This window comes from Myotis brandtii, unplaced genomic scaffold, assembly GCF_000412655.1.
Source record: "Myotis brandtii unplaced genomic scaffold, ASM41265v1 scaffold208, whole genome shotgun sequence".
NCBI lineage: Eukaryota > Metazoa > Chordata > Mammalia > Chiroptera > Vespertilionidae > Myotis > Myotis brandtii.
In genome coordinates, this window is record NW_005357764.1 from 2,575,652 (window position 1) to 2,600,251 (window position 24,600).

Here is a 24,600-nt window from a genome sequence, read left to right on the forward strand (position 1 = left end):
GAGACACATTGATTAGTTGCCTCGCACACATGTCCCAACCAGGGTGGGAATGAACCGGCAACCCAGGTATGTGCCCTTGACCAGGAATTGAACCTGTGACCCTTTGATGCACTGGCCCGATGCTCTTCCACTGAGCCACACCAGCCAGGGCTAGGCTGTTCTCTCCTAATGAGCATAAGATTGAGGTGTGTCTACTTTCCTCAGAATATTTGTATTTTCAAAGTCTCTCAAGTTGGGAGGAGGCTGCCTGATTAGATATGAATAGTGGAGCGAAGCCTGGTTGTGTGTGTGTCTCTTCCTTTCATCAAGGCCATGCCCTCTTCATGAATTCAGCATGCATCTGACCACAGGTCAGCCATGCTCACCCTGTATGAAGATGTCTTGGGGGCAGCAGTGTCATTGGGGACCTTCTTTCTTCCCTCTTCTGCCCTCTCCCTCCTATCTGGACAATGTAAAATTTGTCATGGCCCTTCTGGCTGTTGATTTCACCCTTAGATAATGTCGGTAGAAGATCATGTGGTCTTTTTGTCTTTCTCAAGGTCAGATACTAGGAAAGAGGTTTAGTGACACATAATTTTTGTGGGTAAGAGCCTTTATTTATTTATTTTTAAAGATGTACCTTTTTATTTTTATTGATTTCAGAGAGGAAGGGAGAGGGAGAGAGACAGAAACATCAATGATGAGAGAGAATCATTGATTGGCTGCCTCCTGTATGCCCCCTACTGGGAATCGAGCCCATGACCCAGGTACATGCATTTGACTGGAATTGAACCCAGGGCCTTTTGGTCCTAGGGCCAATGCTCTTGTTTACTAAGCCAAACTGGCCAGGGCTGGTAAGAGCCTTTAGATAAGCAATATGTTCATGTATTTTCAGGTTAATAATGAGATCATATTACTTTTTCTCCCTAAAGATGCACTTGCTGCCTGCAATTACCTTCCTCAGTCCAGAGAGAAGATCATTGCTGCACTCTTCAAAGCACTTAATTCCACAAATAGTGAGCTCCAGGAGGCTGGAGAAGCCTGCATGCGAAAGGTGAGGGGTGTGTGTGTGTGTGTGTGTGTGTGTGTGTGTGTGTGTGAATTCTGTTTAGGAGTTCTATTTACCTTGTCTGTGTGCCTGGAAATCTGCCCGTTAATATCCACTGGATTGTAATAATGTCTCTACTGGTTCCATAGTCATACCAAACCTTTAAAAATATTATACAGCAATGACTAGTCAATAGATATGTTTAATGTTTCATTTTTTCAAGGAACACAGAAACTTGCTGGTAGAGTCGCACATAAGTTCTATTCTATTCTAAAGTATAGTCTGTTATCTGTTTTCATTTGTAACCTTTCTTTTAAAATAGTTTTTAGAAGGTGCTACCATAGAAGTAGATCAAATCCACACACATATGCGACCTTTGTTGATGATGCTGGGGGATTATCGAAGTTTGACGCTGAATGTTGTGAATCGTCTGACTTCGGTTACCAGGCTCTTCCCAAACTCCTTCAATGATAAATTCTGTGATCAGATGATGGTAAGCTAAATGCATGTAATAAACCTGAAAATTGGAATTATTTTTTTAAGTAAGTAATATATTTACATGGTTTAAAATTCATAGGGTATGGAAGGGTATGCTGTGAAAGTATCCCTCCTGTCCTCCAACTCTCCACCCCCTTCCCAGAGACACCCAGTGTTAACAGTTTCCTTCTGGAGGCTTTTACATTTGTAATAGGACATGTGTATATTCTTTTGTTTCCCACAAAAGGAAGGATAATATAATCACAGTTCTTACTTTTCCTATCTACTACCCCACCATTTCATCAGAACATAAAATGCTTCTTCATTCTGTTTTGTGATGACAATAATCCTTATGTGGCCATGCCCTCATTTATGTAACCAGGCCCCCACTGATGACCTTCTAGATTAGAGGTGTGGAACCTTTTTTCTGCCAGGGGCCATTTGGATATTTATAGCATCATTCATGGGCCACACAAAATTATCAACTTGAAAATTAACCTGCTGTATTTGATCAAACATTTAATTAATTCCCCCCTAATGCCTTGCTGGGGCCAGACCAAATGATTTTTTTTTTCAATATATTTTATTGATTTTTTACAGAGAGGAAGGGAGAGAGAGAGATAGTTAGAAACATCGATGAGAGAGAAACATCGATCAGCTGCCTCCTGCACATCCCCCACTGGGGATGTGCCCGCAACCCAGGTACATGCCCTTGACCGGAATCGAACCTGGGACCTTTCAGTCTGCAGGCCAACGCTCTATCCACTGAGCCAAACAGGCTTCGGCGAGACCAAATGATTTCACAGGGCTTATAGGGCCCATGGTATGGCCCAAGGGCCGGATGTTCCCCACACCTGATCTAGATTATTCCCAGTCTTTTGCTTTACAGACGATGATACAGTGGAAAACTTGTAAGAACTTTAGAAATCCTTTGGGTTTTTAGAATTATCAGGGAAATGATGCAAATAAAATCTGTTTGGCAATGTTTAAATTTGAAGTGTAAGCAGGTGAAGGAGATTCAGCTATTAATTTTCTTAGTATTTGATTTTGTTTCTGGTAAATAAACACTTATAAATACTGCAAACGTACATGTATTTTTCATAAATAGCCTTTGGCCATATAGATATTTAAGATACTAGAGGTGGGTTTTTTTTTTTTAAATTTGGTTTTGTTTGATATACCTTTCACTCAGATGTAAACAGGAGTGAGCAGATAGTTAGACTTAGATATAGATATAGTGTGTTACGGAGTATAGATATATGTGTATATGAAAACCACACAACTTTTTACCTCACCTACTAGCTTCTTTATAGACACCTAAAAAATGAACAGTGACCCAAACTCCTAATTGGGAATTGGTAATAATATTATGATTGGCCCTAGAAACTGTGATGCCCTAATGGAAGAGTGTGAGTGGGAAGCAATATTATATGGAAGTGAATTTTCCAAATTGGAAGAACCCTTCTCTTTAAGATTCCAAATATATGTAATGCACATACATACCTACCAGTTTATACTCATACACTCACAAGTGTGGTTAAAGTAAGTGATATTAATCACTTCCTAGTCAGAGCACAAGTATACACGTTATCTTATAGACTATTACAACTATTGGTGCTTTCATATATGAGATTTGTGCATATCTTTTTAATGTCCTAATGTTTTTGTATTTGCCCCCTTTTTTACTGTTTGTCTCTTCCAACTCTGTCAGCTGTCATTTGTTGCAATCTTTGCTGCCTGCCTGAAGCAACTTGATTGTTTTTTGCATTTTTTACCCCTAATCTAACCCTTCAGATTTGCTGTTAGCTGGGAATTCCTTCAGTGATTTGTTACCCGATCTTTTAAGAACAGTGTGAAGAGACTGCCTCACAGTCTGTGGTTTCTGACTAAGTTTAGGAATCTTTTCCCCTAAAACAAAGTTACATAGGTTTGGGGGATTTTTTCCTTTCTCTGGCAATATAGACATTTTCTGAGTGGTTAAAAATCCTCTAAAAGCAGAGAGAGTTGATGTACTTGGATAAAGAATGATTGAAGTTACTGTCTGTTCAGCCATTTTCATCTGGCACCATCTCGCCCGAGTCCATCCTGGGCGTGTGTGGCTGGTGCTTTGTGTTTGGCTTGGGTCTTTCTGTCGTATCCTGTGTCCACTGGGCTGTGCCAGTTGTGGTGCCCTTCTTTACTCATGTCCTTCAGAACTGTGCCCAGACTCTGAGCCTTTGTTTTCCCTCATGATTAGCTTTTGCGGTTAACAGCTTAAGGCTTCGGTGCTGGGAGCATGGCAGCACTCCGTGAACAGCTGTGACGTAAAGTACCAGGGTCATAAGGTGACAGCAGGAATGATGGACAGGAGTAAACATCCTGATATTGGAATGGCAGGTTTCAGGGTGTTTTCTTCTGTAGCAGGGTGGTTTCAGCCTTTCTTTATAGAACGTAAACAAATGCCAGTTATTCCCATCACTAGTTGAATGGTTGGGCTATTTCAGTAACAGAAACACTGCCGTTCTCACATTAAAGATGATGGAAATGAATGATTATATATGTGTTTTCACTAAAAGCAGCATTTTGGAATTGAAATGCTCCTGTTGTGAGGAAGAAATGTCTAAGGATGTATTTTTTTCAACAGCAACATCTGCGAAAGTGGATGGAAGTGGTGGTCCTCACCCATAAAGGGGGCCAGAGGAGCGACGGAAACGTGAGTGACTTGTTTGTTTCTGGGAAGGGCCACCCTGTCGGCCCTGCCACAGTCAGTGTTCATATCAGAATCTAGTTTTATATGATTGTAGTCCGTTTAAATTGTTAAACATTTTATTAGCATTACATTTAAAAAATTTCTCTTGATTGCTGAAAACATTCTTTTTTTATGCTTCTTTAAAATCTCCCTTTGTTCACTTTAATATGACATTTTTGTTGCTGAGAATTCTCGGAAGCTTGAAATGTTAGTATTTGAATTGTACTATTTTTGCGTTAAAGTGAACTAAGTGTATTTTCTAGACTGTCCTTGGCAGCTGCTGTTTGCATGGTGGTGCCCTCCTCTGCTGTTGTTTTCCATTGCTTTCCATCATCATTGCCTCATAAAACCAAGGAGTGATTTTAGGATTTCAAGCATTAAAGAGATTGTAATAAGACATTACATAAAAATAAAATAATTTTATGTTTTCTAGGTCTAAATACCCCACCCCAGTTGTTTGGCAAAAGTCAAATGGCTAGTACTTCAAAACCCACATTTATGGTTTTGAGGGAAAACCACTTAGTTAAATCTTTTTGAGCATTCTATGTTAGTCATTAAAGATTTTGCCTCTTAAAAATGAATGGTTCTTGTTGTTTTGACTCTAATTTTACCTGTACATGTTACTATTTCTTTAAAATATTTTTTAAGTTGGTGCTTGTCCTGTCAGTGAGGTTGTGTTTTGCCAAGTTTCTGTTTTCTGGTGCCATTGTGTCCTGAGGAGAGAATTCTGCAGCTCTGCAGAGGCATAGTTAACGTGGCTTTTTGTCCTCCTGTGCCTGTTTGTCGGATGCTGTGTTTCATCCCAACTTGATTTTTTTTTTTTTTGGCTTTATATGCTTTGTTTTGACCATTCTGTGTCAAGTGTTTTATTTGTGTAAGTCTTATTTGTTTCTTGCTGCTTCTAAAGAGCAAACTAAGCAAAACTAAACCAGGATTTTTAACTTTTTTAGGATTGGTATACCATCCGTGACCTCTTTGAAGGTTTGTTATTTATATAAACAGGAATCAAGTCAGGGAAACTTCGTGGGGGAGAGCAGAGTGTATTTTTAAACCCTAAGCTCTTGGAAGTAGGTGCAAGTGCTTCTGTGCTTTTCCTTCCCATCTTTCATCTCTTAGGTATTTTTGCTGTAAATTTTATATTTGTCTTCACAGTAAACTGTTAATTATCTGAAACACACAGCCATTCCAGAATAAACATTAAAAAAACCTCGTGGGTAGATGAATGACTTATGTTAGATCAAAAAGATTCCACAAACTTTTACATCAAGTTGTTTGGAAGGGTTCGGGGTGGGGGCACTGCATAGGGGACGGAGCGGTGGGTGTCGGGAAGTCTTTGTTCCTGCTCAATGAAACATGTTGGTTGTCGGATGAGTGTATTCCCTGAGCTGCTTGGAAACACCCAGCTGTGTGAGAGAGGCCCCAGGTCTGAACCCAGGACATGGTGTTTGAGATCCACAGGCAGCATGGCCATGGCTCCATCACCTCAGTCCAGGGCCAAGCCTTGCCTTTCTGCTCTTGAGCCCTGGTTATTTTTTATGCATGCGGCCCAGGATTGGCAGTAGATCTTGGAAAGTAGTTTGTTCCTATTTGGTCAAATCACCAAATAATATTGCCTCATTGAGAAACTATAACTGAAGACATGTTAAATAGTTGACTAAAAATAAAGCTTTGTAATGCTGGGCACCCCTAATGATCAGAGATTTGTACATCATCATGTTTAGGAAAGCTTGCCTGTTTAGCATTGAACTTACAGGGCAGAACTCATGGCATGTTATGCCATGTCTCCACACCCCCCCCCCAACACTCATGCACGCATGCACAATACACATACACATACATCCAACATGCACAATACACATACACATACATCTAACATGTACGCATACATGCAATCTTTACTTGACAAGATTGCTCAGGTATCCAGTCATAGCCTGTGGGTTCTCCTGGGTGTGGGGATCTCAGACATGCCTACTGATGAGGCTTAAGCCCCCTGGTACTCTTCTAGAAGACTTTAGCTGGGAAAGAGGTTTTTAAAAATCTCTTAGCACTTCACAAAAAAGCTTAAAATATTCCCCCTAAACAAAAGAGTTATCTAAATGTATTTGCACACAGCAAAATCTTACAGTTTCTCCTCTAGACAAGAATTTAAAAATTCTGTATTTTAAAATTTGATGTATGGAAGGAATACACTCTATTCGACACTGTCAGAGGGCTGTGTTTGACATCTGAAGGGTGGAAGGTGTTTTTCGTTTGTTTTTTTGTTTTGCTGTTGAGCAATTACTAATTATTGTGTGCTTTCTGATAATTGTATCTTTACTGTCTTGTTTACCCCAATAACCCTGACTGTGTATGAGTATATGGGAATTTTTAATGTAAATAACATAAATAGAAAAAAGATGATTTTCCTCCCCATCCTCAGGAAAGCATTTCAGAGTGCGGGAGATGTTCCTTGTCTCCATTCTGTCAGTTTGAGGTGAGAACAACCTATTAAAAGTCAGTTTATGACTTGCAATGTGAAGAACAGTTTATATTTTCTTTTCTTTTCTTTTTACCTTTTTGTTGCATTTTTTCATGCTGTAATTTTTGTTTTGGTTCAGCCTGCCATGGAAGGGGTAGAGGTGAGAATTTCAGTGGAGGCGCAGGAGGGGGTCGTGGTCGTATTTGGTTTTGCTGTGACTTGTGGTTCTGTGGTGGACAGAGTGCATTGTGCCTTTGAGTGCAGTGAGCCGTATTGTCTGTCTGTGGCAGAGTTATATTAGTATCATTGCTGTGAACTGTCTGGGTGTCACGCATGTTTTCTTTTAGGATGTTTTAAGCAAGATTCTAAGTTCTTTGGTTTTCTACATGTTAGAATATCAGCATCTCAATATTTAAGATTTTGTTGGATTTTGCTGTCATAGTTCGTTTGAACTCATACATCTAACAACCTCTGGAGAGGAAACTCCACAAAGAATATATAATCCTGCTAGAAATTGGGAGGTGTGATACAGTTACACTGACGGACTGTCTTGAATTTTAGAACTTCCTTGCTCCCCTGCACCCAGTCCCCTGCATCTCTTGTTCACACACACCACACTGATGTAGTGACAACACTGTGACTTTGAATAGACAAACTCTAAGGTTTCCCTCTTCTGTAAAATGGGGATGAGTGATAATACGTCATTTCCTATCTTCTAATGGAATAGGAAGACCAAAAGAAATGACTTTGTAACAGTGCTTTGAAAACAAAAAACTATAATATAAAACCATTACTAGAATGTTATTCTAATTTCAGGATAGAACTTGTTCTGTCCCAAGATTTGAAAAGACTGTAGACAAGAACTCTAGAGATGGTATGGGTATGAGGTGACAGTGAGCTGATTTTTCTCATTTCTTACCCATCTCACTGTTTTGCCTTTTGGTTTAAAGAGGCTTTTGAAAAAATATCTCAAATGCTGTGGGATGTGGTCCCTCCTGACTAGTGTTTATCATCCCCATTTTACTGTGTTTAGAGTAATGGACAACCTATTGCACACCATGCAGGGTGGTGCATCAGGGAGTCTTCCCTTCTGTGTTCATGGGGATTTCCCTAGAATCGCAGACACGAAATTGGGGGAACTGAAAATGAGAAGGGAAAGTTGGATTGGCACTCAGTAATCGGCCACTGAGCTGTTAGCACATTTAAAAATGCAAAATGCTTGGTGTTTCACATTTTTCACTAAGATTCAATAAAAGCAGTTGTCAGCTTTATTTTATGCCTGGTTGACAAATAATTAGTGCCATGGCCAGTCATTTATTTACATTGATATTTGATTTCCAGGGTAAATACTTAAGTATTTTTTAGGACTTTGTGCTAAGTTTTGAGGGCAAAATAAGTCTTTGCCTTCAGAGCTTAGTACATTGGGAAGACCCCATGATGTCACAGCAAACTGAGGGAATCCTTCCACTTACAGCCATAGGCATGGTCACCCCCTCCTCCATGAGGAGCCTAGGCAATCATCAGGCCACTTCCAACACTAGTCAGAGTGTGAGAGACAAACAGCCCAGTCACGCCGGGTGCACAGTCAGCCCCCCATCTCCTCGAGATGAAATATGAAGGCCAAGGGCAGTTAGTTTCTTTAGGCTACAGCTATAATGTGGGATTGGTAAGTTGTGCTTTTTACATGTTAATTCTTTGCTTCTGGTGGCTAGCCTTGCAGATGCAATTAGACCATAGTATGGTCTGTAGTAATTTTGATATTTCTAGCTAGTGAAATTAATTGGCCTATTTTGTAATTTCTGATTTTCTTCATTAGGAAATGAAAATTTGTTCAGCAATTATAAACCTTTTTCATCTGATCCCAGCTGCACCTCAAACTCTGGTCAAGCCTTTGTTAGAGGTTGTGATGAAAACAGAACGGGCGATGTTGATTGAGGTAATGGTCAAATATAGGATTAATTCTGATTCTTCCTCCATCTGTTGCTTATAATATTTTCACTTTGTTATATTTTAAATAGACTAATCTTAAAAATATAAAGATGTTAGATATTACTATTTGCTATGGTTGTTAGTATATAAACAGTTACAAGGGGGAGAAATGTATACTTCTAGCCCTGGCTGCTAGCTTAGTTGGTTAGAGTGTCATCCCAATACACCCAGGGTTGCAGGCTCAGTCCCCCACCAGGGCACATATAAGAATCAACCAATGAATGCATGTATGAGTGGAACAGCAAGTCCATGTTTCTACCTCTTTCCCCCTGCCTCCCCCAAAAAAGAAAAGAAATGTATACTCCTACCATGTTAGGTTGGTAGACCAACAGAAGCCTCAAGCCCTGAGAAGATGTTTTAATCATGTATTTTCTAGGCTGGCAGTCCCTTCAGAGAGCCTCTGATCAAGTTCCTGACTCGGCACCCTTCCCAGACAGTGGAGCTGTTCATGATGGAGGCAACATTGAATGATCCTCAGTGGAGCAGAATGTTTATGGTAGGAGTGCGAGGAGCTGGAGTTGGGTGTCCCTGCAAATTTTTGTCAGCCAGTGTACTTTCAGAATCTGAAATTCATATCTCATTGTTCACTGTCAGGCTTTCATTTTCTCTAATATATTTGAATATTAGAAACATCACTGTTGTGTATATAAAGAGCTCAAGTCCAGGAATCCCTCTCTGTAGATTTTGGTGGTGGTAACAAATGAATGAGCTGATAGGATTATCAGAATCATAATCATAAAGTGTAATTACTGGTAAAAAAGCATTTTAAAAAATTTTAGAGTACATTTATTAAAAGCTGGGGACAGTGAAACAAGGAAGGGTCTAGGATGGAAGAAGCAGCAGGAGAGGGACTAGGTGGGGAAATGAGCCTAGGCTGGGCTGCTTTGGCTCACTAAGAAGTCAGAGAAAAGGGGGTCTAGGGGACAGGGTCAGGGGGTTTGCCTGGGATGAACTGCTGTGGCCTATTCCTCCCTTGGATGCAAGTTTAGGAAATGCATGCCTGTGGGAGGGGAAAGGTGCACAGTGTGCTGGGAGGGAGAGCTCGCACCAAAAAGTATTTTTTTTTAAAAAAGGGTATTTACAGTGTTGTTTTTTTAGCCTGCCTAGAAAGATTTAGAAAGAACCTTAGAGTTAATACCTAAATCTTTTGTGATTTTTTTTTTATTAGCTTAGAACAGCTTGTTTTATTTTGTTTTTAGAGTTTTTTAAAACACAAAGATGCCAGACCTCTTCGAGATGTGCTGGCTGCTAACCCCAACAGGTTCATCACTCTGCTGCTGCCTGGCGGCGCTCAGACTGCCATGCGCCCTGGCTCGCCCAGCACCAGCACAATGCGCCTGGATCTTCAGTTTCAGGCCATCAAGGTAGTGTCTCTTCATTAGACACCTGAAATCTTAAAAGTTGAAACACAGAGAACCCTGCCAGTTCCCTAATTGTCTCTTCTTTGACAGATCATAAGTATTATAGTTAAAAACAATGACTCCTGGCTGGCCAATCAGCATTCTCTGGTGAGCCAGCTGAGACGCGTGTGGATCAGTGAAACCTTTCAAGAAAGACACCGTAAGGAGAACATGGCTGCCACAAACTGGAAGGAGCCCAAGCTGCTGGCCTATTGTCTGCTGAATTATTGCAAGTGGGTACACATGTTGTGCTTTATATCAAGTGACTTAATTTATCCAATAAGCAGTGTTTACTTATTTGCGTATAGTGTGGTTCATTGATATAGAGAATGGTTATGACTTAGCTGTTTAAAACAAGTTAGGAAGTTTTCCACAATTTAACCTATATTCTTATTCGACCCTTCAGAAGGAATTATGGAGACATAGAATTGCTGTTCCAGCTGCTCCGAGCCTTTACTGGTCGTTTTCTCTGCAACATGACATTCTTAAAAGAGTATATGGAGGAAGAGATTCCCAAAAATTATAGCATTGCTCAAAAACGTGCCCTGTTCTTTCACTTTGTGGATTTCAGTGACCCCAACTTTGGAGATGAACTGAAAGCCAAGGTGAGTCCCGCTGTTGCACAGCAGAAGCCATGGGTTTTGAGCTGATATTCTAGGGAACCAAGGACACTGTTTATGTTCTGTTGTGTCTCTGTTGACACTTAAATAGTAATCTGGACTATTTATGAGGAAAATGCCATTGTTGAGAAACATAAGAGATTCAACAGAGAACCGGTGTTGGAAAGAAGTTTGTTAGTTACATAGCTTTTACTTTTTTAAATTGAATTTATTGGGGTGATATCCTATAATAAAAGCCTAATATGCTAAGTGTCCGGTCTACTGGTCAGCTATTCAACCAATCAAAGCATAATATGCTAATGATATGCTAAGGCCGCTCAACCGCTCGCTATGATGTGCACTGACCACCAGGGGGCAGACGCTCCGACAAGTAGGTTAGCTTGCTGCTGGAGTCTGGCCAATCGGGACTGAGTGACACAGCCTGGACATGCCCTCCCGTGGTCCCTCCCAGGCTGGCCAACCTCCCACATCTCTCCCCGTCCCCGATTGTGCACCAGGCCTCTAGTTAGTTAATAAAATAATACAGGTTTTAGGTGTGGTTACTTTGGTTTTAGAAAATGACTTGTTGGAAGTGAGAAAAGTAAAACAAACTGACGTCTCTTTTCCTCAAGTTTTCAACCAACCTTTCCAATTGACCATTTGAATAAAAGTCAAGATTATCAGTTGTAACCTTGATTGAGTTTTAATTTTATGGGTTACAATATGACCAAACTTGTGGGCCTGCCCACCTTATTAAAGAAATAAAAGAACATGGCTTTGTTTTCCTTTTCCATTATTGTAAATTATTATTATTTTTTGTAGGTTCTGCAGCATATCTTGAATCCTGCTTTCTTATACAGCTTTGAGAAGGGGGAAGGAGAGCAGCTCTTAGGACCTCCCAATCCGGAAGGCGATAACCCAGAAAGCATCACCAGTGTGTTTATAACCAAGGTGACTGACTAGCAATATATTGGCTTGAAAAGTAACTTGGCAGATGAGAGAGAAAGAGAGAGAGAGAGTAAGTGTGTGTGTGTGTGTGTGTGTGTACACATACACTTGTGCGATGGGTTCATTGAAATAAGCTTATTTTCCTAAGGCTTTTATTTTTCCTGATTCCATTAGCTTATAGCAGTGTTTTTAAGGTTTATTTATTCATGGAGGGATAGGTTCTAAGCCCCCAGTATCTGATGCCTGAAACCGCAGATAGTACTGAACCATATATATATATATATATATATATACATACATACCTCTGATAAAGTTTAATTTATAAGTTAGGCACAGTAAGAGATTAACAGCAATAACTAATAATAAAATAGAACAATTATAACAATCCTATATAATAAGAGCCTAATATGCAAATTGACTGAATGGCAGAACGACTGGCAGAACAACCGGTCGCTATGATGTGCACTGACCATCAAGGGGCAGATGCTCAATGTAGGGGCTCCCCCCAGCCCACAGGCGCCAGGCCAGCCAAGGTGGGTGCTAGTGGGGGTTCGGGATTGCCGTATGTATAGGAAAAAAAAAAATATATATATATATAGTTTTTCCTATATATACCTGTGATAAAGTTTAATTTATAAATTAGGCATAGTAAGAGATTAACAACAATAACAATACAATAATTATAACAATATGCTGTAATAAAATTATGTGAATCTGGTCTCTCTCTCTCAAAATATCTTATTGTACTGCACACCCTTCTCATGATGATGTGAGACCTATTCCTGATCTGTGTAATCACCATCTTTAATTGCAGTATATGGCCTGGTGTCATTTCAGGGGCTTCCATGCTGAAGTCTTTGTATAGGCTCAATGCTTTCTGGAACAACACATTTTCTGTTCATTTCTTCCACCCACAAATTTATTTTTTTTTATTTTTTTATTTTTTTTTTGTTTTTTTTTTTTTTTTTTAATATTTTTATTGATTTCAGAGAGGAAGGGGGAGAGAGGGGGGGAGAGAGAGAGAGAGAGAAACATCAATGATGAGAGACTCCTCCATTGGCTGCCTCCTGCACGTCCCCTACTGGGAACTGAGCCCAGGCATGTGCCCTTGACCGGAATCGAACCTGGGACTTTTTGGTCCGCAGGCCGATGCTCTATCCACTCAGCCAAACCGGCCAGGGCAAGGCCACGCTTTTGAAGAATGAGAGCCATGGGCCACGGCTGAAACTCCTGGGCCTGCTGCCCCTCCCTGGTGGCCCACGCGGTCACTGCATCCTGCTGGGCCGCAGCGGTCTCCCCCTCCACTCCCCGCACAGGAAACCAGGAAACGGCAGTGAGACTCATTGGTGGTTTCGTGTTGTGCTCACAGGAGCCCTCGGACTGCCCGGGGAGGGCAGGGACACCGGCAGCCCAGGGCCAGGCACCGCTGTCCCCCGGGCGGTCAGTTCCAATGGTAGGGACACAGTTCACTCTGGTCTTAGCTGATGCCTGAGGCCCTTCCAACTGCGCTATCTGAGAGGAGGGACAATCACCATCAGCACCAATTTATCACCCACTCTGTCCACACGCCACGGGGTGGGATCTGGCGCTCTGGTGAGCCTGGGAGAGGAGACATTCAGAGACCAGAGAGAGGTCACAGGTCACAGCATCTTCTCCCCAGTGACCCTCCTCGAAGACAATCAAAGTTAGCATCCCAACCAACAAGATATGTTAAAAAAAAGAGGGGGGGGGAGGGGGGAGCTGCTGGGCTCTCCCTGTCCTCGGGCCCCCTGGATTCTTCTAGAATTTTTATGGTTTCCTGTCGTACATTTAAGTCCTTTATCCATTTTGAGTTTATTTTTGTGTATGGTGTAAGTTGGTGGTCTAGTTTCATTTTCTTGCATATATCTGTCCAATTTTCCCAACACCATTTATTGAAGAGACTATCTTGGCTCCATTGTATGTTCTTGCCTCCTTTGTCAAATATTAATTGAGCATATTGGTTCGGGCTAATTTCTGGACTCTCTATTCTATTCCACTGATCTATATGTCTGTTCTTGTGCCAGTACCAGGCAGTTTTGAGAACAGTGGCTTTGTAATACAGCTTGATATCTGGCATTGAGATCCCACCTACTTTGTTCTTTCTCAGGATCGCTGCAGCTATTCGGGGTCTTTTTTTATTCCAGATGAATTTTTGGAGAGTTCGTTCTAGATCTTTGAAGTAGGCCATTGGTATTTTAATGGGAAGTGCGTTGAATTTATAGATTGCTTTGGGTAGTATGGACATTTTAATGATGTTGATTCTACCAATCCAAGAACATGGTATGTTCTTCCATCTCTTTATGTCTTCCTCTATCTCTTTTTTTAACGTCCTGTAGTTTTCTGAGTAGAGGTCTTTTACCTCTTTAGTTAAGTTTATTCCTAGGTATCTTAATTTTTTTGGTGCGATGGTAAATGGGATTGTTTTTATAATCTCTCTTTCTGAAAGTTCACTATTGGTGTATAGAAATGCCTCAGATTTCTTGGGGTTAATTTTGTATCCTGCTACATTGCCAAATTCATGTATTAAGTCTAGTAGTTTTTTGATGGAGTCTCTAGGGTTTTGTATGTATAATATCATGTCGTCTGCAAATAAGGACAGTTTTACTTCCTCTTTTCCAATTTGGATGCCTTTTATTTCTTCTTCTTGTCTAATTGCAATGGCTAATACTTCCAGGACTATGTTGAACAGGAGTGGTGAGAGTGGGCATCCTTGTCTTGTTCCTGTTCTTAGGGGAAATGGTGTTAGTTTTTGTCCATTGAGTATGATGTTGGCTGTGGGCCTGTCATATATGGCTTTTATTATGTTGAGGTATGATCCTTCTATTCCCACCTTGCTGAGAGTTTTTATCAAAAATGGGTGTTGGATTTTGTCGAATGCTTTTTCTGCATCAATTGATATGACCATGTGGTTTTTTTCTTTCAATTTGTTTATGTGATGTATTACGTTTATTGATTTACGGATGTTGTACCATCCTTGCATTCCTGGGATAAATCCTACTTGGTCATGGTGTATGATCCTTCTGATGTACTGTTGGATCCGATTTGCTAAGATTTTGTTGAGGATTTTGGCATCTATGTTCATGAGGGATATTGGCCTGTAATTCTCTTTCATTGTGTTGTCTTTACCTGGTTTTGGTATTAGGGTGATGCTGGCTTCATAGAATGAGCTTGGAAGTGTTCCTTCCTCCTGAATTTTTTGTAGTAGTCTGAGGAGGATAGGTTTTAGTTCTTCCTTGAAAGTTTGGTAAAACTCCCCTGAGAAGCCATCTGGTCCTGGGCTTTTGTTTGCTGGGAGCTTTTTGATGACTGCTTCAATTTCTTCCATAGTTATTGGCCTATTGAGGTTTTTAGATTCTTCCTGATTGAGTTTTGGAATGTTGTACTTTCCTAGGAATTTGTCCATTTCCTCCAGGTTGTCTAGTTTGTTGGAGTAGAGCTGTCCATAGTATTGTTTAACAATCATTTGTATTTCTGTGGGGTCTGTTGTTATTTCGCCTCTATCGTTTCTGATTTGGTTTATTTGGGTCCTCTCTCTTTGCTTCTTGGTGAGCCTGGCTAGAGGTTTGTCGATCTTGTTTATCCTTTCAAAGAACCAGCTCTTGGTTTCATTGATTTTCTGTATTGTTTTTTTGGTCTCTATGTCATTTATTTCTGCTCTAATCTTTATTATCTCCTTCCTTCTGCTCACTCTGGGGTTTTCTTGTTGCTCTCTTTCTAATTCTTTGAGTTGAAGAGTTAGATGATTTACTACCATTTTTTCTTGTTTTTTGAGATAGGCCTGTAGAGCTATAAACTTCCCTCTCAGGACTGCTTTCATTGTGTCCCATAGGTTTTGGATTGTTGTGTTTTCATTGTCATTAGTGTCCAGGATGTTTTTAATTTCTTCTTTGATGTCATTGGTAACCCAATCAATATTTAATAACATGCTATTCAGCTTCCAAGTGTTTGAGTATTTTGGGTTGTTTTTATTGTAGTTTATTTCTAACATTATGCCATCGTGGTCTGAGAAGAAGCTTTTTATGATTTCAATCTTCTTGAATTTGTGGAGACTTTGCTTGTGACCCAATATGTGGTCTATTTTTGAATATGTCCCATGAGCACCTGAGAGGAATGTATATTCCATGGCTTTGGGGTGAAGTGTTCTGAAGATGTCAATTAAGTCCATCTGATCTAGTGAGTCATTTAGGATTGCTGTTTCTTTGCTGATTGTTTGTCTAGCGGACTTATCCAGTGGTGTCAGTGGTGTATTAAAGTCCCCTACTATGATTGTATTGTTGTCGATCTCTCCTTTGATATCTTCCAGGAGTTTTTTTATGAATTTGGGTGCTCCTGCATTGGGTGCATATATGTTTACCAGGGTTATATCTTCTTGTTGTATTGATCCCTTTAGTATTATGAAGTGGCCTTCCTTATCTCTTGTTATGGCCTTCACTTTGAGGTCTATTTTGTCTGATATAAGTATTGCTACCCCAGCTTTCTTTTCCTTTCCATTTGCCTGAAAGATATTTTTCCATCCCTTCACTTTCAGTCTGTGTGAGTCCCTTCTAATGAGGTGGGTCTCTTGTAGACAGCAGATGTATGGGTCATGTTTTTTTATCCATTCAGCCACTCGATGTCTTTTGGTTGGAGCATTTAGTCCGTTTACGTTTAAAGTTATTATTGAAAGGTACTTGTTTATAGCCATTTCTTTTTGTGTGTGGCTGTTTTCTTTCTGAGCTTTTTATTCCTTCTTTTTACACCAGTCCCTTTAGCATTTCTTGCATTGCAGGCTTGGTGGTGATAAACTCCCTTAGCCTTTTTTTGTCTGTGAAGCTTCTTATTTCCCCTTCAATTTTGAATGATAGCCTTGCTGGATAGAGTATTCTTGGGTTCAGTCCTTTGCTTTGCATCACTTTGTAAATTTCTGTCCATTCTTTTCTGGCCTGATGTGTTTCTGTTGAGAAATCATTTGATAATCTAATGGGAGATCCCTTGTATGTAACTTTCCGTCTCTCTCTTGCAGCCTGTAAGATTCTCTCTTTGTCCTGAACATTTGCCATGGTAATTATGATGTGTCTTGGTGTGGGTCTTTTCGGGTTCACCTTGTTTGGGACTCTCTGTGCTTGTGTGACTTTTTTCTTCCCCACTTCAGGGAAGTTTTCTGATATTATTTCTTCGAGTAGGTTTTCTAATCCTTGTTCATCTTTCTGTTGTTCTGGCACCCCTATTATTCGTATGTTGTTTCGTTTCATGTTGTCCCAAAGCTCCCTTAGGCTCTCCTCCTGTCTTTTAATTTTTTTCTCCAATTGCAGTACAGTTTGGGTGTGTTTTGCTTCCTTGTCTTCTAATTCACTAATTCGGTCCTCCGCTTCTCCTAGTCTACTGTTGATGCTTTCAATGGTGTTTTTTATTGCAGCTATATCGCTCTTCATTTCTTCTTGGGTCTTGCATAAGTTATTGATTTTTTCATCTGTTTCTTCTTGCTTCTTGCATAAGTAGTTGATTTTTTCCTCCATCCGGTTTATGCACGCTAGGACCCTTATTCTGAATTCTTTTTCTGTCATGTTGCATGCCTCTGTCTCACTTAGCTGCTTTTCTGGCGAGTCCTCCTTTTCTTTCCTTTGGGGGTTTCTTTGCCTACCCATGTTTGATCTCACTGACATATCTAGATGTTGAGTCGTTCAGTGGCTGCTCCCTGGGTGGCAGTGGCTCCTTGGGCTGTGGTTGCTCCTTGGGTGGTTGCGGTAGCAGCTGCTCCTCAGTTGGCAGCAGCTCCTCTGGTGGGTGTTGTTCACAGCTGTGGTGGCTCTTCTGGCTGGTGGGGGGAGGCTTCACGTACAGCTGCTGTTCCTCAGACAGAGGGTGTGGTGATCAGGAGGCTGCTGTTGCTTGGATCTGCTGCGTTGATTTAAAGGCACAAAATACAACACAACAAGGCACCCCACCCACAAATTTAATGCCTTTTCCATCTAAATAAGTACTTACCACACTCTGTGGCTAAAACTTTTGCATGATGTGCAATAGCAAAACTAGCATGAATTTCTTTTTACTTCTTCACAGTTTCACAGAAGACTCCTTCTTTCTGAAGATCTTAGCAACCTCAGCATATGATTTTTTTTTCTTTTCTTACTAAGTTGAGAGTTTTTACCTTTTCACCTAAAGGAAGTACTTTACTGCTTCTCTTTGGCATATCCAGGTTGCCAGCATCACTACTCTTATACCTTGAGACCATTATTAAGTAAATAAGGGTACTTTAACACAGGACTGGGATACTCTGACAGCTGATCTGATAACCGGATGGCTACTAAGTGAAATGGGCAGGTAGTGTATATAGTGTGGACAAAGGGATGATTTATGTCCTGGGTGGGATGGAACAGGCTGGCAAGAGATTTTTGTCATGCTACTCAGAAGGGCACACAGTTTAAATTTATGAATTATTTCTGGAATTTTCCATTTAATATTTTCAAACCACAGTAGACTGTGGGTAACTGATATTGGGAAAAGTGAAACCATGGGGGAGAGGATGGACCTACTGTATTATAATATTTTAAAAAAATTCTTCATTGTTGAAAGTATTACATATGTCCCCCTTTCCCCCCATTGTCCTCTCCCAGCCTGCCCCATCCCCCCAGCCCCAGCCTTCATGAATTATAATTCTTATTAGTGAATTTTTTAAGGCAGCTTCATTTGGAATAAATTAACTTTTTTCCCTACATTAATAGATTCCAGTGAGAAACAATGTATCTCAATGAAAAATCAGATCTCAAAGTAATTTTATAAAAACCCCTATTGCTGGTCTGTAGAGTTTTGATTTTTTAAAAAAATATATTCTTATTTATTTCAGAGAGGAAGGGAGAGGGGGAGAGATAGAAACATTAATGGTGAGAGAGAATCATCGATAGGCTGCCTCCTGCAGGCCCCCTACTGGGGATCAAGCCCGCGCGACCTGGGCATGTGCTCTGACCGGGAATCAAACCCTGACCTCCTGGTTCATAGATTGACGCTCAGCCTCTGAGCTATGCTGGCCCAGCAAGTTTTAATGTTGTTGTTTTTTCATCTTAAGGTTTGCAAAGAACTCTATAAAAGCCAGTGAGAATAGTAGACTGGATACAGTTGCTGCTGTGACCCTTTATTGCCAACTTAATGAAACATCTTTGTGGCAGGATGATGTCTGAACTTAGCTTAGGCTTTCAGGTCTACATTTTTATAAGAGTGTTTATAGTTTGCTCTAAAGAGAATTTTGGGATTTAATATTTCTTTGAGAAATGCCTGCCCTATTTTTTTTTCACGAAGCCTGGGCTGTCCTCTGTAGGTTAGGCCTTTGAACTTCATGGGCAGGTGTGTTTGCTGTGAGGGTGTTAGCTTGTGTTCCGTGTGTGGGTTATTTGTTGGCGTGCTGTGAGCAACAGCCATTCCAGGGCTGCAGCGCACCATATGCACATTGATGCTCTTTGGAAGGATACAGTGTTTTTACTCATTCTGCTGCCTGTTCTGTTCGGGGGTCCAGGTAGAGTGGACTGTTGTTCCTATTGGCAGGTTATTGGTCTGTAGGTAGCATTTGTCTCTTCCTGCAGTTTTGACCCTACTTCCACCCTCCCAAGGTAATTCGAGCTGAGCCCAAGGAATTATTTTTGGTCTCCCTACTGACTCGTCACAAGGAGGAGATTCTGAATGTTGGATGAGGATAAATGGCCTTGGGCAGGCTGGAGCCCTGGGGAGGGGCTGCAGTGAATTCAGGGGAAGGAAGACAGGGGGCTACAGGGACCCGAATGAAGACACTGTTGTGATGGAAGATTTCAGTCTCTTAGATGTGTCCGTAGGCAGAAAGTAGGTAAGGGTATTTAGCTGAATTGGATGGTGCAGTTACAGTACTTGATTCAATAGAGACATGCAGAATATTCCTTAAAGAGTGTACATTTTTTATCTTATATCATTGAAACACGCACAAAAATCTATCAGATACTTGATTACATAGAAAACCATAACAATTTTTTAAAAAATAGAGATTTTTTTCCAGATAATGTTTTTTGATCCTCATACTGAAAAATAAGGGCTGGATAATTAGTAGTTGACCAGAAAAAAATCTCAACTGCTGAAAATAAGAAACTCAGTCCTAACTCACCTTGTATCAAAGAGGAAGTTCTTTCCCACATCAAGCCACTTTGCCCACTGCATTCTGACTGTAAGCCTGCCCCTTTTTTGCAGGTTGAAATAAATTCAGTGAATTTCTAATCCATATGTGTTAAAGGAAACTTGATATGTCATTATTGGGTTCCTCATTGGAAAACTTAATAATATAGATAAATGTAAGTATGTGTGTTTTTAAGGTTTAAACGTGTATGACCCTTAATAGGTAACACAGTTCAAAACCAGAAAGGAATTCCTTTCTGCTTGCCTTTCCCACAGGTCCTGGACCCAGAGAAGCAGGCGGACATGCTGGACTCCCTGAGGATTTACCTCCTGCAGTATGCCACGCTGCTGGTGGAGCATGCCCCCCACCACATCCACGACAACAACAAGAACCGCAACAGCAAGCTGCGCCGCCTGATGACCTTCGCCTGGCCCTGCCTGCTCTCCAAGGCCTGTGTAGACCCAGCTTGCAAATACAGTGGGCACTTACTTCTGGCACACATTATCGCCAAGTTTGCAATACATAAGAAAATTGTTCTGCAGGTACTTTGCGAGGCTCCCTCATGTCTTCCCAACAATTGGATGCATTTCCATAATTGTATACCATTGTGACCTCTCCTTTTCTGTTGACTTCTCCCAATGCCATTCGGTAATGCTCGTCTCTGCCATCTCTTAAAAACTGTGAAATCTTCCATGACTATTTATTCTCTCCTTCCTACCCAGTTATTGCTCTGCTTGAGTTCCTCTGCAGCCTTGCTTTTAAAACAACAAAATGTCTCCTTTGTCCAGCTCATGCTCCTCACCTATTGCATTCTGGCTTTCAATTCTTCGTTCCATTGAAAATGTTTTTGTCGCCCTAGCCGGTTCGGCTCAGTGGGTAGAGCGTCGGCCTTTGGACCAAAGGGTCCCAGGTTCGATTCTTGCCAAGGGCACATGCCCAGGTTGCAGGCTCAATCCCCAGTGTGGGGCGTGCAGGAGGCACCCAATCAGTGATTTTCATCATTGATGTTTCTGTCTGTCTCTCCCTCTTCCTCCCTCTCTGAAATCAGTACAAAAAAAGAAAAAAAATATTTTGGTCAAGGGCCCCAGCCCATTTCTTTGCTATAGATCAGTGATGGCGAACCTTTTGAGCTCGGCGTGTCAGCATTTTGAAAAACCCTAACTTAACTCTGGTGCCGTGTCACATAAAGAAATTTTTTATATTTGCAACCATAGTAAAACAAAGATTTATATTTTTGATATTTATTTTATATATTTAAATGCCATTTAACAAAGAAAAATCAACCAAAAAAATGAGTTCACGTGTCACCTCTGACACGCGTGTCATAGCTTCGCCATCACTGCTATAAGTAGTGGGTACTTTTGAACCCTCATCGTGTAAGCCCTCCACTGTGCTGATGATCTTGACCTGTCTTCCCTGAGCCCCTCAGTGATTTAGGCTTTGATGTCAGATAGCCCTGGGTTTGAGTTGTTTCTTCTACTAAGGAGTTCCATGACCTTGAGTGAGTTGGTTACTGTCTCTGTGTAAGAATAATAGACTTGAGTGCTCAGCCTATCTTTCCCTTTAAGCATTTGGTAAGCAGTCGCTCTTGTCCTATTCTGTGAGGTCATTCTTTGTTTCCCTCTGACAACTACCTCTTGTGAATATCTGTGGTGTTAAACCCCGGCCCCAATAAAGCCAGTGGCCTCTCAGACATCACCTCCCACAGGCACTTGAGATATAAATACAGTCTCTGTGATTGGCACTGCTCTCCCCCAGTTTCCCAGCCGGAGATCTGAGGGCCATCTGTGACACCCTCTCATTCTGCCCAGCATGGAGGCATGGGCAAGTCCTGTTGATTTCCAAGACCCTTCCTGTCCCTTCACCCTCAGTACTATTGGGTGGTCTTTGTGTTCCCCTGATATAAGCACTTCACTGCTCACTTGAACTGTTGTAAGATGACCTCTGATAGTGGCCCCTTTCACTCCATTTTTTTATACTGTGGCCAGAGTGAATGACTGACTTCCCTTAGGTTATGGTAGACATTGATGTCTGCAGGGAGCTAGGTCTCATTCGTCCTGGAATATTCCACCCTAGCCAGGCATGGGCACCTAATAGGTGTGCAATCAGTATTACAATGAATGTATTCATTGATCAAAACTTAATGAAGGAGAAAGCAACTATGTTGTTTCCCAATAAGAGAGCTCTGAGGGATTTTTAAAAAAATATGCCTTGGTTCTAAGAGATTGTTGTTATCTTGTTTTGAAAGCCTTTATTTTTATCTTAGGTAAGAATTTCTCTCTCGTTTTAGGTTTTTCACAGTCTTCTCAAGGCCCATGCAATGGAAGCTCGAGCAATTGTCAGACAAGCGATGGCCATTTTGACGCCGGCAGTGCCAGCCAGAATGGAGGATGGGCACCAGATGCTGACCCACTGGACAAGGAAGATCATTGTGGAGGAGGGGCACACAGTTCCTCAGCTGGTTCATATTTTGCACTTGATAGTGCAGCATTTTAAGGTACACAGAAAGGACTGCAGATTGATGTGTGATGCACATTCAGGTGTTTGCTTTAACATTTTGCCTATTTTTCAGTTTCTGCAGTAATAGGGGGTCAGTCTTTTAGTAGAGGTATTTCAATCCATTGATTAGTGTGTATATGTGTGTATGTGTATGGCTTTATCAACATGGAAATTGCTATAGTTTAGAGAATGTGTTAGGTGTATTTCTGTCTAGACTGCATTTTTCTTGATAGTACTCTCATTTAACAGTGGATACACATGAATTTTTACTTTGGGAGGAGTCATCATTAACTCTAGATTTTGGTTACTTGGCTAAAAAAGTTATTCTTGTTGCTGGCATCTCCTTTCTGTAGCTAAATTGCCCACTTTGTTGGATTTACATAAATATGTAAATAATTTTTGTAAATTTTGGGTAGAGGAGAAAGGATTTAGTAGTATTGAGCTGAAAGCTGTTACAGCTTTTAAATTGGGAATTTGCTTATTGGCATGGCTAAACTATTATGATAGCAAGTGTTAAGTTTGATACAGATGACTAGACTTTTCTACTAAAGAGAACTCAGTGTTTCAACATTTAAAAAATATATTTTTATTGATTTCAGAGAGGTAGGGAGAGGGAGAGAGAGATAGAAACATCAATGATGAGAGAGAAACATCAATTGGCTGCCTCCTGCATGTCCCCTACTGGGGATCGAGCCCGCAACCTGGGCATGTGCCCTGACCGGGAATCGAATTGTAACTTCCTGCTTCATAGTTCAGCACTCAACCACTGAGCCACACGGCTGGGTGAGTGTTTCAAAGATGGAACTAAATCACTGAGTTACACTATTGTATTGGGACTCAACCAGAGACAGGGGAAGTGATAAACACATACATAAGGTAATGAGAATTTCCTCACTGAAGTTATAGTTGGCTTATGTGAGTATTTTGGGACCGAGGCAGGTTGTATGTGTATATATGTGCATGTGCATATGTGTTTGTGTGTGTGTGGTCACAGCACAACGTCCCCGGTGTGACACAAGCCCTGTGCTCACAGGTGTACTACCCCGTGCGGCACCACTTGGTACAGCACATGGTCAGTGCCATGCAGAGGTTGGGCTTCACACCCAGCGTCACCATTGAGCAGAGAAGGCTGGTTGTGGACCTGGCGGAGGTTGTCATCAAGTGGGAGCTCCAGAGGATCAAGGACCAGCAGGTAGAGATGTTAGCCCTCTTGTGTCATCCTTGATTGTATTCCTTACGCTTCTCTGCAGAAATTAGTAAAGTCAAATGTGTGTGTTTCTTAAGCCGGATTCAGATATGGATCCAAATTCCAGCGGAGAAGGAGTCAACTCTGTGTCATCTTCCATTAAAAGAGGCCTCTCAGTGGATTCTGCCCAGGAAGTGAAACGCTTTAGGACGGCCACAGGAGCAATCAGCGCAGTAAGATCATTGCACACACTACATGTGCTTCCTTTTATAGGTTCTGTGCTTCCTTGTGGGAGTGTGGTCACTTACTCAACGGACTCTGAGCGTAGGCTAAGTGCTCAGCACCGTGCCAGAGAGAAAGGCTGCACCCAACAGAGAGAAACCCAGTGACATGCTACCGACTCAAGGTGTTTCCCAGTTAGCAGATGCAGTTTTCTTTGTGCCACTTAATATCACTAGAGTGCTGATGATCATAGTTCATTACTTGCAGAAAGGCATCAAGAGAAACTCTTTGGGGCAAGACAATTGATTGAGGACATGCACCCATGGTGCATTGAGTTTTAGAAAAGATAGCATGTCCTGTTTTGTTTGGAGGGCAGCTGGGTACCAAAAGAGCCCCGTGGGTGCGAACTCTACCTCCCACTCCCTCTGTTTCTCCGGAGCATGTGGCCCTGCATTCACCCTGTACTCAAATTAGAAACCTGGAGCTATCTGCAATCTGTCCATTTCCTTCTCTCCACACATCTGGTCAAGAGCAAGTCCTGGCAGCCCAGCCATGAATACCTCACCCTCTGCTCAATTCTGTACCCACCATGGTGGTGCAAGCAGACGCCTGGTCCCTTCTCACTGGGATTACTGAAACTGCCTCCCAGTTCCTCTCAGACCTTCCACTTTATTTCTCTTCATTACACTTTTAACAGAGCAGAGTGCCAAGAAACACTCTATTCAAAATCCAAGCTAGGGAAAGCTGGATGAAGGGTACATGACACCTCTGTATTGTCTTTGTGACTTCTTGGGACTATTGTAGTCATTTCACGTAAACACTTAAAAAATGCAGACTATCTTTTCCCTCACTAATCCTTTCCCTTGACGCTGGCTTTCAGTGCCTGCGTGACCTGCCCTTCTGATGGCCTTCATGCCCTGCACTTGCTCATGCTGC

At 41.4% G+C, this 24,600-nt stretch overlaps 1 protein-coding gene across 1 annotated transcript in view; it reads left to right on the top strand.

The window, feature by feature from the left end:
* LOC102262684 (transformation/transcription domain-associated protein) overlaps positions 1–24,600 on the top strand; it is a 133,276-nt gene that overhangs the window by 59,771 nt on the left and 48,905 nt on the right. The window contains 14 exon segments of the mRNA XM_014539091.1: positions 912–1,033; positions 1,350–1,520; positions 4,128–4,196; positions 6,652–6,705; positions 8,507–8,626; positions 9,056–9,175; positions 9,879–10,043; positions 10,131–10,312; positions 10,486–10,684; positions 11,501–11,629; positions 20,033–20,299; positions 22,048–22,254; positions 23,290–23,448; positions 23,541–23,675. Coding sequence (XP_014394577.1) covers positions 912–1,033; positions 1,350–1,520; positions 4,128–4,196; positions 6,652–6,705; positions 8,507–8,626; positions 9,056–9,175; positions 9,879–10,043; positions 10,131–10,312; positions 10,486–10,684; positions 11,501–11,629; positions 20,033–20,299; positions 22,048–22,254; positions 23,290–23,448; positions 23,541–23,675 — 2,099 coding nt within the window.